Here is a 14,599-nt window from a genome sequence, read left to right on the forward strand (position 1 = left end):
TTCTCACAGTGAGAGTTTTAAGTGGGATTCACCTAAAGAGATTTGTTTTCATAATTCAACACTGTAATGTTCACTGTGACTATATATTATAATATAAACTCTGTAAATCTTTAATATGTTCAGTTACTACATATTTATATATGTGCTTATATGTATATGGTTACATATGTATATATACACTACATACTCAATGATTATTGTAATTTATATCAAACATTCTCTCTAAATCTTTCACATGCATGTTCAAGTTTTGAGTGTATTTACTACAGAAAAATCTATATTTCTATATCCAGTCTGCCTCTAAATGACTCAAGGTGTTTCCTTTTCAGGCCAAGCTGGTCTATTAATAACATGGGAAGTCATCTATATAAATCAATATGAAACCATGGCCTCAGATACTTCCTGTTGAACAATGGAGATAATTAAAACCAAACACATGGTACAGCCAGCAAAGAAATCCATCATATAAACTCACTGTAAGGTGGATGTATACTAACCAGATAGCCAAGTTAAAGTGTGTGGTTGGCCACAAGCTACTCACTGGTGTAGGTGAGCTGGAAGCCTTGGGCAGTGTCCGACCCATTGGTGTTGAGCTCCAGCCTCAGGTGGTTGGAGGTGCTGTTTAGCACCAGCCCCATCAATTCGCTTCTTGTGAAGACTCCCAGTGACCTTGAAGAGCTGTCTTTCCATCATAAACCTAGTGGAAGCAGGCAGAGTGAGTCCCCAATTCATTAAAGTCCTGTTGTTAGGCAAGGATTTTAACAAGCAATTCCTAACTTTAAGGATTTGATTTGGTTTCATTCAAAACTTGAAACTCAGTTTACAGAAACACAGATGGATGATGAGGCTAAATAATCTAATTCTTTTCATTTTACCTTTCCCACTAACACCTCACAGAAAAGACTCCTAGTCCCATTTTTTTTACTCCAAATATTTTCCCATTCATTGCTTTGAAGACCAGTTTGTTTCAAAAATGTATTTATTTATTATGTATGTATGAGTACACTGTTGCCATCTTCAGACACACTGGAAGAAGCATCAGATTCCGTTAGAGATAGATTTGAGCTACCATGTTGTTTCTGGGAATTGAACTAAGGACCTCTGGAAGAGCAGTCAGTGCTCTTAACTATTGAATCATCTCTCCAGTCCTGAAGACCAGGTTTTTTTTTTTTTATCTTTTTCTGTGTGATTCCAGGTTCTGTCCTATACTTTTTATTCTTCTCATTACCCACTGGTTACAGGGTTTCATTGCAAAGAAGTTCTGTGAAGCATGGGCCAAGGCACAAGTACTTCACCCGTCTTGCTCCTATGTCTAATGCCCTGAGCCATGGTAGTATTAAAATCATCACCATGTGTAAGTCTGGCATGAGCATGCACTGGATAAGAGTCCCTGTCTCACAACAGCAGCAGAGCTTGATCTTAAATCCCATGGATGCTTTATTGTCACCGAGTGGTACGAAGTTGAGAGAAATAATCTTTGGGTGGAGAAAGGATCCCCAGGCTCAGAGCACATAATTGAGGTGTGGATGCAGAAAAGAGGTTTGGGGTAAAGAATGAGCTCTCACCACTGAACAAACCAACCCTACACCCTGAATAGTCAGGGACTCCCCCACCAAGTGGAAAAAAGAATGCATCCTATTCCAGGAGACCTCTTCTTTGGCACTGGTCAGTTTAGATAAAAGAATGGGAGCTGGTAAACCCACAGCTTCAGTTAAGTATGCCTAGGCAATTCTTGAACATATATGAGTAGGTCTGGCCCAGTCAGCTGGGGGGAGAGCCCTGCTGGCCAGATAGAAGGCTTACTAGATCTTTATCCTAGGTTAGGAGGGTGGAAAAGAACCTGGAAGGTTCTCAAATTTAATATTTATCTGTGGTCCTTTTCCTATACATCTGCCTGGACTCTGTCTAACTTCAAGTCCCGTACTAACATCTCCATTTCATCAATGCATAAACCCTATGTGGCTCAAAAGTCTGACCTATACCTATATGCACTCATCAAAAGAAAATTCATAGAGAAAAATAAGTTGATTTTATTTCATTGCAATTAAATACTCTGTAGAGTCCAATACCATTTCCTTACTGAAAGGCTATCTATTATCATAAGCTATTGTCCTAAGAATAAGTATTGCTTTACATTTGGCCCTCCAAGACATAAGGAGAGTTCTTACAGTCAAGATAATAATAGGTTCTATGTCACAAGTCCTCTGAAAGCTACTGGGTCCACCCCCCATACACCAGGCCTTTTTCTATGTATGGGGAATGCATGGAGAGGTGTGGTGACAATGACGGAAGTACACACAGATTAGTCCATTGTTTGGCATTGAGTCCCTGTTTACCAGGAGTAGGATGGAGTCCTCTGACAAACTCTCAGTGGTTTCATGGGCTGTAACTTGCTCACAGTGACCTCTTGGTTACACCATCAAGAATAAAAAACAAAACAAATCAAAACAAAAATACTTGTGGAAATCCCACCATTCTCCAGATAGCAAGCCATCCAACCACATATATGTTACTCATCTGGGAACTTTGTGGTCAGCTGTGATTATCCTCGAAAGATCACTCACATAATGAACACACAACTGGTCATCATTAGGTGGCCAGGGCTTTCTGATGGGAGCTCAAAGTTGCCTTAACTCACAGTGAAATAAAACATGAGCTATGCTAGCTCTCAGGACATCCAATACCCAGAATACCTAAGCCAACAGCAACAGACTCACAAATCTGTGGTGGTCAGGAAAACCAGTTGGGAGTCTCTTGTTTTACATGGTATAAGGATCTGTGAAGCAACCTGCAACCCCTTACCCAAATCTTGGCATTTAATTGCTTCCTAGGCCCACAGATATGTAGCCCATAGGTTGAACATTCATATGATATCTGGAGTTATGGCTGAGCATTCTTGTGGAGCCTTTCCTGCCTTATAGAGCTGAGCCCTGGAGCTCTTTTGGAGTTGGCCACTTCCTTGCACAGAGCTTGCAATGATCACTGAGCTCTGCCTTCTATTCACACTGTCTATGCTTGTGAGTGTGCAAATGAAATCAAAGTCCTTTCTGCTAGGCCACAGTGGTCTAAATGGTGAGTGTGAACAGCTTGTGCCCCTAATGAATGATCTAACTTCAAGCATATTTAAACCTGAAGCATTTACTATAAAACTCAATGAAGTGTGAGAAAAAAATGCATAGGCATTTTAATGGCTGGGCATTTTCCCTGCAATCAAATATGGTAAGCAAGATTGTTTCTTCTGGTTTCTTCTTGCTTCTTCTTTCTTCCTCCTCCTCCTTCCTCCTCCTCCTTCCTCCTCTTCCTCCTCTTCCTCCTTGTCCTCCTAGTCCTCCCTCCTCCTCCTCCCCCCTCCTCCTCCCCCCTCCTCCTTCCTCCTCCTCCTTCTCCTCCTCTTCCTCTTCCGTCCTCCTCCCTTCTCCTCCTCCCTCCTCCTCCCTCTCCCTTCCTTCCTCTTCCTCCTTCCTCCTCCTCCCTCCCCCTTCCTCCTCCTTCCCCCTTCCTCCTCCCTCCCCCTTCCTCCTCCCCCTTCCTCCTCCTCCTTCCTCCTCCTCCTTCCTCCTCCTCCCTCCCCCTTCCTCCTCCCTCCCCCTTCCTTCCTCCCTCCCCCTTCCTCCTCCCCCTTCCTCCTCCTCCTTCCTCCTCCTCCCTCTTCCTTCCTCCTCCCTCCTCCTTCCTCCTTCCCCTTCCTCTCCTCCTTCCTCCTCCTGCTTCCTCCTTACTCCTCCCTCCTCCTTCCTCCTCCTTCCTCCTCCTCCCTCCTCCTCCTTCTTCCTCCCCTTCCTTCTTCCTCCTCCTTCCTTCTCCACCCTCCTCTTCCCCTCCTCCTCTCTCCTTCCTCTTCCTCCTCTCCTCCTCCCTTTTCCTCCTCCTCCTCCCTCTTCCTCCTTCCTCCTCCTCATCATCCTTCCTTCTCCTCCTCCTTCCTCCTTCTTCCTCCTCCTATTTCTTCCTCCTCCTTCCTCCTCCTCCTCCTCCTTCTTCTTCTCTTCCTGCTCCTCCTCCTCCCCTTCCCTCTCCTCCCCTTCCCTCTCCTCCCATGCCCTCTCCTCCCCTGCCCTCCTCTCCCCATCCTCCTACCCTCACCCTTTTCACTTCTTTACTTATTTACAATGAATAACTTTCAACATGGACATGACTTCCTTGCTTCTACACCAATCATGAATTTCACTCTATTTCTAATCACCCATACACAGAACATATTTAAGTTTTACCTAAAAGCTTATCTAAAGTCATACTGACTTCTAAATTTAAGGTTATCAATTCTTACTTGCACCCTAACTTTTGCTTTTGGGAGACTGTTAGTTTCTTGGCTTAATGATAGCCCTTCAAGATGTCAGCAGGAGACTGTGAAAGTCTATAGAAATGAAAAAAATTATCAGGCAAAAAAAAGTGACTCTTAAGTTATGGCATTAAATAAAAGGCCCTCTTAGACATGGGAGGAAGGTCCTGTTAGTATATAGGAGTCTCTCACCAACACATGACACTCCTTGTGAAGTTGAGTGGAAGCCCAGAGGGATGCAGTCACCCCCAGGTGCAAGGATGCTGGAGGGGAGGTCAGCACTCTTTCCTCAGAAGTGACTCAGTCTTTTAATGTGAGTTGAAGCCACAACATCTGAGAGGTGCCCTTGCTGTGTGCCCAAGGCTGAAGCTAACTCACAAACTCTGGAAATTTAGAAGGACCCTAGGATGTCAACATAAAGTTCCATTGACACAAATTAGCCCTGTTACCTAGGAAATCACTCCCTTCTCTCTGGAAGGAGCAAGGGCCAAGCTCCATGGTTTGTGCACATTTTTTTTTTCAAAACCTTCTTTTTCATGGTCTTGGGGTAAAGTCTACCAATGTCTGCCTTTCTTGCCTAGGTCCTTGAAGGTCTTCAGTTTCTTGAAACAGTTACAGGTGATGAGGGAGTTACTTGAGAAATATTAACATTAAGTATATTTCTGCTAGATCTGGCATTTGATCAGATAGTTTCTGGTATCCCACTCTTCTGTGGTGAGATTCTTGTTCACCCAATGCAATATCTACAGACAGGAACTGGGCTCCTTTCATCACTATACCAGATCCTTCCCAATCTAAGCATAGTCACCACATTTGACAACCAAACATTATCAGGGAAGTGAGTGGATGGGCTCTGTCAGTGTTACTGTTGTCGTCATCACCATCATCATCATCATCATCATTATACATTACACATAATACTGGAACAGACAGAAAAGTCAGAGTCATTGCATGTTCCAACACATGAGAAATTCAGATGCTGAGTTAATAATATTCCCAAGATACATGACTTAGTGTTGGTATATTGTTACAGAGATGATTTCTAAATCTATATATTCTACTGTGATATAATTTCTCAAATGATAAATAGGGCTAAATAATAAGTAAATAAATGTATATTAACATTCTTTATACATTGGCACATAGATGAATGGATTGATCAATACAAGAAAGAGTCAATATATGTGCATATATGATAACTATCTGATGCAGAGTTGATACATCATAGAAAGGCAGATTGTGGATCATAGAAAACAGATAAATGCAGATAGAAAAAAGACATATAGTAAAAGAGACACAGATATATGGTAAAAAGACAGATAATGTATAGATAGATGATAGTCATAGAGATAGACACAAATAGACAACACACAGACACATAAAATAGATGGACAATAGCCATCAGATAATGAATTCCAGGTAGGCTGGTGATGGATTCTGTGAGAAGAGCCTCAGTTCCAGCCTACAGGGAAGTTTACCTTTAGAGTGTCTCCTTCGAAGAGCTGGAAGGTTTGAGCTCTGAGATGGATCCCCTTTCCGGCTTCTGTTTCTATTTTATAGATACACTCATGGTTATTTTCATAATGGGATGGGAAATTTGGGGAGAGTAATGTTCCTTCATTTCCTTTGACGCTTGCTCCACATTCAGCTAAAATAAATGGGACATTAAAAAAAGAGGATTCAAAAGTGGAATTATGGATTACAATAGATTAAATACTCCAACAGAATGGCCGCCTCATCTCTAACCATGTTCCACTGCTCTCCAAGGATACCCTCAAATGCACGATTTTAGTGTTTTACAACCCAGCAGGAAGCACACCCCATCCATCTTACTTTCAGATTGCTCTTAGTTACAGTAACCACACTGTTCTTACTACATAGACCCTACATAACACTAGCTTCAACTCAAGAATAAAAAGCAACATGCTCCAAGCACCCAGGTAACCTCACCCTGCCTTCTCTCTGACTCATTGTTTGCCCAGGCTAATTTCTGTTTTATTCCAATATGGAAGTAAGTTTCCTCTGCTTAGGTTTTCTGACTTAGTGCTGAACTTGTTAGAATGGGAGAGCCTTGATGACAGGGATAGAACTCTCCCTTTCTTCATGGGAGAAAATGGTCACTGACTTCCAGCACCCAATTTATTTGAAGCAAAATATCTTTAATCAAGGTTAAGCTGAGAGTACATGACACCCATCTTTCTGCTAAGCCTGAGAAAGCCAGTGAGGTCACAATACGTTTTCTCACTCATAGGAGTGAGTAATTTTAGTCAAGAACTCCTTCAGCTCTAAAATGTTGAAGGGAAGATGCTCACTACTGAAAATTGGTACCACTGCCACTCCTGCTGTGGCCATCACCATCATCATGATCATCACCACCACCATCATCATCATTTGTCACCATCATCATCACCACCACCATCACCACCATCATCATCATTTGTCACCATCATCATTGCCATGACTACCATTGTTGCCATCATCAGTCATCACCATCTCTGCATGGGCAGAGTGTCTGGGGGCCAAGGCTTCTATAACATCAACGGCTTGGAGCTTGATTTCAAGCTGTTTGCTTCCCTTGCTTTAGTCATGATGCAACAAGATTTCCCTGGCCTCCAAACCCTCCACACCACCAGGTTTTTAAGAGAATTTTGAGCATTTCTTAAGGTGCTTCTCGGTCATCCGAATTTCTTCAGGTGAAAATTCTTTGTTTAGATCTGTACCCCAATTTTTAATAGGGTCATTTGGTTCCCTGGGTTCTAACTTCTTGAGTTCTTTGTATATATTGGATGTTAGCCCTCTATCAGATGTAGGGTTGGTGAAGATTTTTTCCCAATTTGTTGGTTGCCATTTTGTCTTTTTGACAATGTCCTTTGTCTTACAGAAACTTTGTAATTTTATGAGAATTTTGTTTGCTTGTTTTATTTGTTTATGTTGTTCTCTGCCTATGAATCATGTATCAACTATCTATCAGCTATTTATCATGTATGTATAAATATATATATGTGTGTGTGTGTTTGTTATTTCTTTCTTGCATTGATCAATCCATTCATTTATGTCCCAGTTTACATAGAATTCTAATATACATTTCTTTACATATTATTTACTCCCATTTATCAATTGAAAGATTATAACACAGTAGAATGTGTAGACTTGGAAATAATCTTTGTAACAGTAGACCAACACTGCTAAGTTGCTTCTGTTTCTTTTATGTTGATAACCTTGCCAGGTAGAACATTTTTACAGACTCAACACAGTCTTAGGTAGATGGCAATCCATCATGCTACATGACCTGTCACAGGTACCCTACTTTAAAAATTAAGCCTTTAATTTGCAAAGATGAACACAACAAACAAAAACTGTAATATGCCAAAGCACCCGAGAGGTCTCTGACCCCTTCTGCTATGTCCCAGGGGGAATCACTACAGAAAACACGGCATCTACATTAATAAATCAGATGCTCAGAACACTGCCAGGTGAACTGATCCACATGTTAAAAATTCTTTGAGCTTTGTTCAAGGAATCCACTTCATCATCACAGCAATTAAATGTTGCCCTTTTTAAGGCTTTTAAAATTCTTTCAATAGTTCATTTAATATTGCTCTAAAGTGCTTGAATATAATATCTCTTGATGCGAATCTCTTTCGTCTTTATAGAGAACCTATTGAAACAGTAATGAAAAATTGGATTATTTTTGAGAGATTTAGAACTAAATTAATTAAAATAAAATTGGACATGATGGGAGGGGACCAGTTGATTCTTCTATTCATTCTGTATACAGTGGCATCAATCTATGAAGTCAAGTGTCTCTCTACACAGAGAGCTGCTGCCGCATAGAACTCCCACAGGGCTAAGCATGAAAACCTGCAGGTGCATGCTGCTCAGACACAGGCTGAGGCTGACACCCAAGCACTAGCCACATGCTGTCTCGGTGCACTAACAAGTATTCAGCTGCAGGAAGGTTACTTACTGGAGATGCTAATTCTTTATATCTGTTTATGTGGAACATAACCTTCCAAGCTGCCTGCTTGGTGCTTAAACTGGAATCAGGCTTGAGCCACCTCAGAGACTGGCCCATCTGCATAACACTGAGACCATGAGAGCTCATACAGGACACTGGGGTTTGGGCTTGAAACCTCTGGATGAAGATATATGTGGCTTTAGCTATAATAATTTTGTGCAAATTATAGTGGGGCCTCTGAGACTGTCATGAAATGGACAGAAGAAATAATTCAGTTTCATCTACACAGATACATGCTTTGGAACAGAACTATGGAGAACAGAAGAAGAAAAGAGTCATGAAACAGAAGGAACACTTTCTACCTCACCATACTTGAGGCAAGCTGACCACTGTGCCCAGAACAGAGGAAGCCCTCATCAATGAAGTATAAGTTCTCTATTAACTCAAGATATCTAGAAATTGCATACAATGGGGCTGTTTATCAGGTTTTTATGCTAAACTCATTTCCCCAATTAGTGCTCTCACTGGATAAACTGGATAAACTATTAAGAACAGACAGAAATAAAAATTTAGCTATTAATTTTCTAAAATTATGAGCAGAGGGGCTGGAAAATGGCTTAGCAGTTAGGAACACTTGCCACTCTTGGAGGGGATCAGAACTCAGTACCTAAATGCAAATGGCCGCAATTGCAGTTAACTCTAAGTTCCAGAGAAGCTGGCACCCTCTGACCTTCAAAGACACCTGCATACATATGTCCATATACATACAGACACAAGTAAATAAAATAATCAAAATGAATGTTTTTAAAATTTAAACAAATAATTTTAAAAAATGTGAAAGAAGTAAAGACTCCTTGGGTGAAAACAGTGATATCTAAAGAGGATTCTAAATGATTTATCACTAAATTTAGTACTAAAAGAAATGCAGAGTAAGTCAAAATCCAGGCAGAATACTTTGCCTTACTATGTTCTCTCTGAAGAATGTGCAACCACTGAACACTAGAGAATCTTGTCTTGAGTTTTTGTAGTCTTTTAAAGGATACTTTGCCCAGAAAGTGTGGTTGAATGTGTTTTTCATTCAAATATACATCACAAGATCATTCATTTGAAATATGTCTTCACTATATCCTGTATAGTACATATTTCCTAGGGATAATCAACTTGCAGTCATTCTGGTGGATCCTAAGTTTAGGCCAGAGAAAAATCAATTGTATTTTCATAACTTTAATGAAAGAATAGAGAGTAATTATTGATCAAAGATTCCAGAACAAAAAAGGGTCTAAAGAAGTCTGTTATATCTATCTGATAAAGAGTTAGCTCTTAGGGTTCCAGAAAAGCAACTATAGGTTCTATAGGTCCAAAGGGTGATAATGAATCCAAGCAAATTCCTGGCTCATGGCAGGAGCCACAGAAGACCTGAAAGTGCAGTGTGTGTGTGTGTGTGTGTGTGTGTGTGTGTGTGTGCTCAGAAAACAGGAGGAACCAACTTGTCAGGGTGGCCCAAGCCACCATTGGGATACACGAAGACAGGTTCAGGGGTACAGACAGAACACTGAAGTATTGAGCTCAAAGCCTTTGTTGGTCCCGGCAAAGGCATATTGGGTGAGATCAGTCAAAGGTGGTGAGAGTCTGTAACATCCATCATTAAGAGAAGGTCCCTCAACTGGAGTAGGGGCTATCCCAAAAGCTGTTGCTTGTTCATGGAACATGTTCTTTTAGCTGGATTGCCTTGTCTGGACTTAGTGTGAGTGGATGTACCTAGCCTCACAGAAATGACTTGATGTGCAGGGATGTGCAGGTGATACCTAGGAGAGGCCCCACCCACTAGGAGAAGAAGGAAATGGGGGATGGGGGAATAGTCTGCAGGAGGGGGTGATTGGACGTGGGCAGTGAGTGTGGCTGTAAAGTGAATAAGTAAAATAATATTAGTAATGATAATAATACTATAATAATAATAATAATAATAATAATAATAATAATAATAAAAGAGAAGGTTCTTTTTGAGTAAAATCATAATTAACTTAGCAGGTTTCTATGAAAAAGTATGTTAGTTTCCCAGATTAGATGATTTCTTTTAACAGCGAGACTTGAGGGGTCAATGGAGACCCAGGATCCTCAGTGTAGGAAGAGAAGAGTTCCCAAAGTCAGAGCTGATCATGGGTTGCATAGTTGGTGAAGTCATAGCAACCAGAAGCCTAGGAGTGTGGGCAACTGCAGACACCTGAGGTGGTGCAAGTTCTGCCTTCTGTCTGTTGAATTCAGTGTAGTTTCTGACCCTTTAACACAGGTGTCATGCAACCTGTTGTGCTGGAAAGAAATAAAAGCAGCAGCTGGCAAAGTATGAAAGGCTGAATAGAGGAGAGGCCAATGCAAGTCCTGTGTAGGCTCTCCCCAGAGCTGTGAGTGGGTAAAAGCCAAGGGCATCTGCTGCTTGGCAATCCACAAGCTATGAGATTTCCTGATGAGATTCTGTCTAGGTTGTTGTTACTATAAAATAGAGTTGGCAATGCCACGCTGACTGTCTAGACACAGCATCAAGCAAATATATCAAGACAGGCAAAGCTTTGAGTACCCTCCAGGCAAAACTCAGTAAATTGTTTCTCATGTAAGACTACAGTGCAAAATCCTGTTTCCCAAGAAAACCAGACATGTAATGATGAATTCAAGGTAAAACAGCATAAGAAATGAATGTCACAATCTCTGGACCAATGACTTGATTTCACTCAAGGGGATTGTCTCCAAGAACTCCAATTGCAAGTGTGAAAGTGTTTAAACGTGAGGATTCCATCCCAGGGAAGTCTGAGACATTCTCAGAACATAAACAGAGCAATGTCCAGATAGTCTTTGAAACTTGAGGTCATTTTTCGACACAGGATGAGAGTGCAGGGAAAAAGAGAACGAAGAGGAAGGAAAACACTTTTCATGATGACTTAACTTTGTCTACAGTTGAGTTTGGATCCTCTGAGACTCATGAGGAAGCAAAGGCCAGCACTCACCTTTGAACTCCACACCAGTACTAAGTCATGCCTAGAATAGAAGAGACTCGGAACTATGGAGAGATATAGGCATGTCCTGCTAACCTTGTGAGAATTTCTTGTTATTCAGTATCTCTCAGGGATCCCAAGCCTGCTTCTATTTCATGGTCTGTCTCTCTCAGGAATCCCATGCCTGCCTCTGTTTTGTGGCCAGGAACTTTGGAATAACCCTTTGATCCACTTCTGTGAACATGGAAGCCTTAGGGAAAACATGGCCAATCTCTCACATTTTTTCCTTGTTAGGATGTCTGGTCATGAGTTGCTAAATGCTGTGACTGAGTGACAGATGTCAGTCTGTGGCTCAGGAATAACATACCAGGTCTTTCAGTCTTCACAACAGTCTTGGGCTAAAACCAAGGTGAAAGTGGTGGTTCTGCTCCCCCAGTTCCTCAGACCAACACAATGCCCAACAGGAGTATGGAACTGCTCTGAACTACTGCACTGATAGCTCCATATCCTGAGAACCTCATCACAAATAACCTATGCACAATGCACAGCAGAACAGCTGCCTCCTTTTCACAGATGATGCTGTAAAGCTAACTCTGAGCCCAAACACCAGTGATGCTTCTTGGCTGGACCATACAAAAAAGCCACAATGGAGGGCTCTAAGGAACAACAAAGCCATGCTTCTAATCTGCCACTGTCATCACAGAGAGTGTGGCCCTCAGGAACTGTGCAACATGTGTTTCTCTAGCATGTCTTCAAGCATTTGCAGTTTCCCATTTTCTTTCTTCCATTTTATTTAACATATACTCATTTTTCCTTCATGGAGACACTGGGCATATACTCTGATCTCCTTTTTCCGTAGAACCTTCTAGCTGACAGAGACTCAGTTTGTAGATGAGGTAGTCAGGCTCCAAAAGTGAGGTAGTTCTCCTCAGCCCAGTTGATTCCAGTTTCAGCCTCTGCCCTTCCTGCCCAGCCCTCTCTCTGTTTCCTGACCCACTGCCCATGGATGAATGAAATGAAAGCGTGTGGCCACCTACCCACACACCTTGGCAGAGGCGCACTCCACACTCGGCGTCCCCCACCCAGGCAGGTAAGCTTGGTTGCACCTTCTAAGCGGTATCCCTGGAAGCAGGTGAAAGCCAGGGTATCACCCACACCGAACTGGAACCCAATTCTGCGGCTGAAGGCGGGGACTCCAGGGTCGTCACAGGGCTCCAGGTCATATTCTGGGAATGAAAGAGACAGGGTGAGGGTGTAGGGCCTGGGAAGCAAGCACAAATATTTGGCATAGACTAGGAAAGAGCGAACACTGAAGACACTTCCCTTTCATCCCACTCTTTCTCTCTTATTCCCTTTCCCTCTCTTTTGTCTTATGAATTCCCGTCTCAGTAGTTTACAATGCAAATACATATGTGTAATAAGGTAAACTGGGATGAATCATTTCTGTCTATCACTTTGAGAGTATGGGGTCAATTTTCCTATACTTACAGCAGCTAACGGCTGTGCAGATCTGCACTGTCCTTAAATGTACTTTTCATGAAGGCACGGGGCCAAAGGCAGAGCAGGACCAAGCCTAATGCTAACCATCAGCTCGTCATGGCCAAGTCACCTGCAAACAGGTATGTATGCAGCAAAGCTATTCTCAGTGTATGAAGCTTGTTTTATTGACACACAATGGAAGATACATTATCAACTACGAATTTCTATAGGTCACTTCAGAAGCAAGTACTGAGTAAATTTTAAACAAAGCTGCAGCTTCTGCTCTGCGGATGCCTGTGGAGAGCATGGCTCCGGAAGGTGGGCATCATGGAGGATCTTCTGTGCCCATCCCATGCTTCCAGCTGCTGGTTGGGCATCACCCTGTGTGTGTGCAGGGTGGTCATTGTTTGCCACTGGCCCTCTTGTTTGTCTTTGGAGGGACTAAGATGTTATGAGTCAGGAATACAATGTGGGAAGGACAGAAGATGCCCATTTGCTACTCTCTTGCTGTTTGCTCTGTCTGAAACCTTCCATGTTCCTTACAGTCATGTCAGCGCCAGGGCAAAGGCTGAGCAAATGTCCCTAGTGTGGAGACAGGAAATGGTACAAGGAACTGCTCTGTTTCCCTGTCTGTTGCTGTGATAAGACACTGACCAAAAACATCTGGGGGTAGGAAAAACCTTGTTTGGCTCACACTTCCTGGTCACAGTGCCTCATGGAGGGAATTCCAGGTAGGAACTCAAGTGGAAAATGAAGCAAAAACCATGGAGGGAGGACTACTGCTCACTGACTTGCTCTCTGGCTTGCTTGGTCTGTTTTCTTACACAGTCAGGGCCATTTGCCTAAGGATGATCGCACCGTAGGAGGTGCTTTCCCACTTCAGCTATCAATCTGGACAGGCCCACTGGCCACTGTGATCCAAGCAAGTCTTCACTTAAGAATCCTCTTTCCCAGGTGACTCTACCTTTTGACAAGCTGACAATAAAAACTAGGCAGAGCAGAGACAATGGAAGTTTTACTGAGGAGTAATAGTTACTGAAAATTCCTGGGCGGACCAACACCATTTCTTCCAAGTGAGGTGTGTGATCAAGTGGGAACCTGAACCTGTTCCTAAGAAAATATCACCTCCATTTTATTTCCAATTTGTTTGTCCTATCTCTAAATTTCAGATTCAGTGTAGTCAATGAGCACACTGAGAAACCCAATTACATGGTGTTTTCTTCAGTTTGTTTTCAAACCCAACTCTGTCACTTCGTTATCAGATTACTAGAATCTTATCAAAATTCCAGGGCAGAACACTGGAGAAAAGCCCCTCATTTCATCAAGTCCCTGGTTAGCCACTGGGGTCTGTCACCGCTGCCTACTCTGTTCTTCATTTGGGTCAAAATTCTCTAGATCTATAAAATTCTTGAGTTCATCTCGCCATTCTGAGATTGCATATATTACTATGACCCCGATTCACTATGCTCCAGGAAAGAAAAGATGGAAAGTGTTATCTAGTGAACTCAACCAACACTCACAGCAGACTTGTTGGAGACAACACAGACTCTTTAGGACATACTAAAGTAAAAACTTTATGACCTAGCAGGCATTTCCTTCTAAAGTGGTTTTTCTTTTTCATCTGAAAAAAAAAGGTTGTATACTTTGTGAAAACAGTGTCTTTCTCTTCTTTAAAAAAACAATTTGAAACTCTTTGCAAAGATGCTAATGGCGTCCACATGGCTCCTAGCACATTTTCTATAAAGATGTCCATGGCATCAAGATCCTCTGGTTTGTGGAATTTTAATTTGTAGTTCATTTTTTTACATTTTAAAAATATTTATTTCATTTTCATTTATACTTATATGTCTCTGTGTATACACATGTGTAAGAGTAGCCATAGAGGTCAAAAGAGGGCAT

At 42.0% G+C, this 14,599-nt stretch overlaps 1 protein-coding gene across 1 annotated transcript in view; it reads right to left on the bottom strand.

The window, feature by feature from the left end:
* Positions 1-14,599, bottom strand: part of Csmd1 (CUB and Sushi multiple domains 1) — a 1,354,421-nt gene that overhangs the window by 285,997 nt on the left and 1,053,825 nt on the right. The window contains exons 21-22 of the mRNA XM_052162855.1: positions 12,259-12,447; positions 5,758-5,927 (exon numbers count right to left, since the gene is read on the bottom strand). Coding sequence (XP_052018815.1) covers positions 5,758-5,927; positions 12,259-12,447 — 359 coding nt within the window. The remainder of the gene's footprint in view (positions 1-5,757; positions 5,928-12,258; positions 12,448-14,599) is intronic.

The sequence above is a fragment of the Apodemus sylvaticus genome, chromosome 18, assembly GCF_947179515.1.
Source record: "Apodemus sylvaticus chromosome 18, mApoSyl1.1, whole genome shotgun sequence".
Classification (NCBI taxonomy): Eukaryota; Metazoa; Chordata; class Mammalia; order Rodentia; family Muridae; genus Apodemus; species Apodemus sylvaticus.